The following is a 5,000-nucleotide window of genomic DNA, read 5'->3' on the forward strand; positions in this document are numbered from 1 at the left end:
ACTCACTTCAGTTCTTATTACAACGCAGAGAAAGCTTAGGTTCCCAAATTCCTAACTCTGAATACACAGATCGATCTGGAAGCAAACTATAGATAGCCTAGCGAGCCAACGCGCTATCCCACATCTGTCCATCCGCTTTGTACCGTGTTAGCATGTCAGTGCTCCCACACTGGGACAAAATGTTGGAACTCGTGGGGTAGTGAATAGAAGTCTTTGTAACAAAATGCTAATGCCTCCTTTCTCTGCAATCAAAGCCAACATAACTGCAGACTGCAGTGAAAAAGTTACATAGTGCAGGTTTAATGTGATGAATGATGGTTCAAATCTGTATTATTTTGTAAACATGTCTGACGGAGTAAATTCCATGTCACTAGTAACTAGCTAGCTATGTTTACGGTTAACAAGCTAGTACATGAGCTAGCTGTGCCACAGGGAGTTTTTGTATGTTTGGATTATTTTCAGTTTTCTGCACTCTTAAAATAGCAACTATGACGAGGAATATCACCAGAGTTATAAGTAGCGCTAGTACCAGAGGTCTTGGCTATTCCACCTCACACCTCTGTACCTTTTTTTGGGGGGGGTCATCCCTATGTTCCCCAGGTTCTACGTTCCCCGGGTGCAAAGGGTTAGGGTCCGGTTTAGGGTTATGGTTAGGGTTAGGTTTAGGGTGAGGGTTAACCCAAAACCTAACCCTAACCCTAACCATAACCAATAGCAGGAGAGCCATTCTAACCAATCACAGGCGAATCAGAGGCGAAAAAGGCGGTACTTGCCCCTACCATCCTATGAAAAAAAGATATGCTCTCCGGATCCTATGTTCCCCGGTCACATACATAGCGGAGAACATAGGACCCGGGGAACATAATACCCGGGGAACATAGGACCCGGGAAAGATAGACACGCTCCCTTTTTTTGTCTGTGGTGATGTGGTCAGCCTAATACATGAACACTAGGCAGTGGCCACTTTAATGCCTGCGCTGGTCTGCATGTTCAATAAGTCGCAGTGATAAAAGCACTTCACTGGGAATACATTATCACAGGGCTAGGCAGAGAATTTTGGGTCTCACATAACGACAAAAGCTTTTTGGACGTAAATCAACCACTTTAGCTCCCTGTTGGTGTTCTGAGGAAAGAGGTTCAAAGCGCACTTCAATTAGGAATGTGTGTGTGTGTGTGTGTGTGTGTGTGTGTGTGTGTGTGTGTGTGTGTGTGTGTGTGTGTGTGTGTGTGTGTGTGTGTGTGTGTGTGTGTGTGTGTGTGTGTGTGTGTGTGTGTGTGAGAGAGTTGTATTTGTATAGCCCTTAAATCTCAGGTACACAGTCTCAGAGCTTCACATAATAGTAGCCTAATGTGTTTGTGGATGTGTGTTTCGTATGTGTGAGTATCACATACTTGTGTGTTTGTGTGTTTATATCGGTACTCTTTTGCAGTCATCAATGTTTCTCACGTGTGTGTGTGTGTGTGTGTGTGTGTGTGTGTGTGTGTGTGTGTGTGTGTGTGTGTGTGTGTGTGTGTGTGTGTGTGTGTGTGTGTGTGTGTGTGTGTGTCCCGTCCAGGACCTCCAGGAGGAGGTGGAGGGCCAGGCGGAGCTGTACCACTCCCTGGACGAGAACGGCCAGCGGGTGGTCTCGGCGCTGGGGGGCTCGGAGGAGGCGGGGCCGCTGCAGCGCCGCCTGGACAACATGGGCCAGCGCTGGAACGACCTGCGCAGCAAGACCATCAGCATGAGGTGGGGGCGGGGCCTAGAGGGGGCGGGGCTAAGCGGGAAGGGGGGGAGGTGGGGCGGGGTCTAGAGGGGGAGGGGGAAGGGGGCAGAGGTTTGGCGGGGTCGAGGCGGGTGGAGTTAAGGGGGTGGAGGGAGAGGGGAGGGGGGAGGGGTGGGGTGGGGCGGGGTCTAGAGGGGGCGGAGTTAAGGGTGTGGAGGGAGGTGGGGCGGGGTCTAGAGGGGGCGGAGCTAAGGGTGAGGAGGGCGAGGGGAGGGGGGGAGGGAGGTGGGGTGGGCCTAGAGGGGGCGGAGCTAAGGGTGAGGGGGGCGAGGGGAGGGGGGGGAGGGAGGTGGGGCTGGGCCTAGAGGGGGCGGAGCTAAGGGTGTGGAGGGAGGGGGAGGAGGTCCAGAGGGGGTCTAGCTATGGACGGAAAGGGAGGAGGGGGATGGGGGCGCTATGGGTCCAGAGGGGGTGGAGCTAAGGGTGTGGTGGGGGGCAGGGGTGGGGCGGGGTCGAGGCGGGTGGATGCTAGGTACAGATACAGATGACTCTGTTGATCCCAGGGGGGCAGGATTCATTACAGTCGCTCAAGCCAGATACATCAAAGTAAATAGATATTCACTTTGATTATGTAGATCAAATATGCCCAATCAACAACGGAAGTAAATATGCAAAGATGAATAGCGTGAATAGATATTTAGACCGCAATAGATAAGTAGATGTGTATCTGATTAGCAACTCGAGTCGGGTGCTGCTGAAATAAAGTACGGTAGGTTTGGGTCGGGTGGCGTTATAATAAAGTACGGTAGGTTTGGGTCGGGTGGCGTTATAATAAAGTACGGTAGGTTTGGGTCGGGTCGTGTTAGAGTAGAACTCTGAGGAGCTGTTGCCCGGTATGTTTTTAGATTCCCAATCCTGACCAGAATCATGTCCTAATCAGGACCATTCATTGAGAAACGTACTGATCAATGGACTGACTGATTGATCAGATATATGTCATAAAAGGGGAGAAGGGGATCAACAATTTGTGTGTGTCTCTGTCTTACTGGCTGAATGTGTGTGTGTCTGTCTGTCTCTCTGTCTGTGTGTCTGTGTGTCTGTCTGTCTGTCTGTCTGTCTGTCTGTCTGTCTGTCTGTCTGTCTGTCTGTCTGTCTGTCTGTCTGTCTGTCTGTCTGTCTGTCTGTCTGTGTATGTGCGTGTGTGTCTCTGTGTGTGTGTCTCTGTGTGTGTGCTTGCTTGTGTGCGTGTGTGTCTCTGTGTGTGCTTGCTTGTGTGCGTGTGTGTGTGTGTGTGTGTGTGCGTGTGTGCGTGCGCAGGGCCCACCTGGACTCTGAGATGGCCCCCTGGAAGCGTCTCCACATGACCCTCCAGGAGCTCCTCAACTGGCTGAGGGTCAAAGGTCAACAGCTGGAAAAGGAGCCGCCTGTAGGGGGAGACGTCCCCGCTGTGCAGACCCAGCTCGACACACACAGGGTAGGACACACACACACACACACACACACACACACACACACACACACACACTGTAGATTGGTGTGAGCGGTCATTCCTTCAGATCAACATTTCCAAAACAAAAAATATTTATGTCGATTTTAGGAAACTCCCCAGGGCTAAAGAACCAACTGGTATAAATGGTCGGATAGTGGATTGTGTACACAACTACAAATACCTTGGGACCATCATCGACAGCAAACTAAGTTTTGAGTCAAACTGTGAAGCTGTGTATGAAAATGCGAACCAGCGCCTACATTGTCTAAGGAAACTGTCCTCCTTCCATATTGACAGAAAGATGCTCACTGTGTTTTACAGATGCTTCGTTGAATCTGTAATTTCCTTTAGCCTGGTGTCCTGGTTCAGCAACCTACCCCCTAAAAAATAAAAACTCTCTGAATCAGACTGTGAGGTGGGCCAGTCGGTTAATTGGAGAGCCGCAGCTGAACCTAGAAACCCTTCAGACTAGTCAGCTACAGACGCTGGTTGGGTCCGTCCTAGAAGATGGATCCCAGCCACTACATGTTGAATTCCAGCTCCTCCCATCAGGCCGTAGGTTTAAAATGCCTATAGGTAAAACCAATAGGTACAGAGGTAGTTTTGTTCCTTCAGCTATTAAGACCCTGAACAATACTTAGGCTATTTGTAGACTAATTTTCTTAAATCATGCACAGCCTTCCTAATCTATTCATTTATTGACCCAGCATTTTTGTATTGGGGGTTTTTTATTCTGTATTTCATCAACGGTATTTTGATAGTACTATTGTGTACTTTTTATCTATCTCTACGCCTGGACCCCTTGTTGTTACTGTTATGTCATTGTCTTCTGTCAATGTTGTCAATGTTGTCTGTGTGTCATGTGTGTATGCAGCCCACTCTTTTTGCCTGCAACCAAATCTACCCTTGGGTGCAAATAAAGTGACCTTACCTTACCTTACACACATACATTCATACATATAACATGTACCATTCATTGAAGTTTCACAGCTGTCCCTTCTCATTTGTTTGTGTGTGCGTGTGCATGTGCGCGTGTGTGTGTGTGTGTGTGTGTGTGTGTGTGTGTGTGTGTGTGTGTGTGTGTGAGTGTGGGTGTGTGTGTGTGTGTATGTGTGTCACAGCTTTTCAGAAAGGAGCTGAGGGCCAAGGAACCGGTGATCAGCAGAGCCCTAGGGGACACGAGGGTCTTCCTCTCTGAACTGCCTAGAGACACACCCTCCCCTGACCATAGAGGTACACACACACACACACACACACACACACACACACACACACACACACACACACACACACACACACACACACACACACACACACACACACGTCTCACCATAGAGGTACACACACACACACACACAAACACACACACAATTTCATTCCCCTATCCCAAACAAATAGGCAGGCATCTGCACATAAACATGCGGAAACATGAACCAAATGCACAGAAATGCATACAATGAATAATAATTAGCATTTTTTTTAATAATCACATATTCTTTCATAAAACAATCAAGCATTACTGTGCATGCATTTATCCGCACAGCATGCAAATACACACACACGCACACACACACACACACACACGCACACACACACATAAACACGCACACACACACACACGCATACAGACACACAGGCACGCACACACAAAGAGAGGACCTAGCACAAAAACGAACGTGACCCATTCCAAAGAGTCTGCAGATGAATTTAAACTGGGAGGCAATGGTGTGTCCGAGCATGCCCCATTAATATAACAGAGGGGGGGGGGGGGGGGGGATTATGCTCTTTGTAGCTCCCTCTTTCAT

General features: G+C 49.0%; 1 protein-coding gene across 1 annotated transcript in view; it reads left to right on the plus strand.

Annotated features, from left to right (window-relative positions):
• The window catches only part of LOC130381001 (dystrophin-like), a 68,879-nt gene that overhangs the window by 55,475 nt on the left and 8,404 nt on the right, over positions 1-5,000 (plus strand). Inside the window, exons 31-33 of the mRNA XM_056588422.1 lie at positions 1,557-1,729; positions 3,024-3,180; positions 4,317-4,428. Of these exons, the coding sequence (XP_056444397.1) occupies positions 1,557-1,729; positions 3,024-3,180; positions 4,317-4,428 (442 nt within the window). The remainder of the gene's footprint in view (positions 1-1,556; positions 1,730-3,023; positions 3,181-4,316; positions 4,429-5,000) is intronic.

This window comes from Gadus chalcogrammus, chromosome 4, assembly GCF_026213295.1.
Source record: "Gadus chalcogrammus isolate NIFS_2021 chromosome 4, NIFS_Gcha_1.0, whole genome shotgun sequence".
In the NCBI taxonomy this organism is placed as follows: domain Eukaryota; kingdom Metazoa; phylum Chordata; class Actinopteri; order Gadiformes; family Gadidae; genus Gadus; species Gadus chalcogrammus.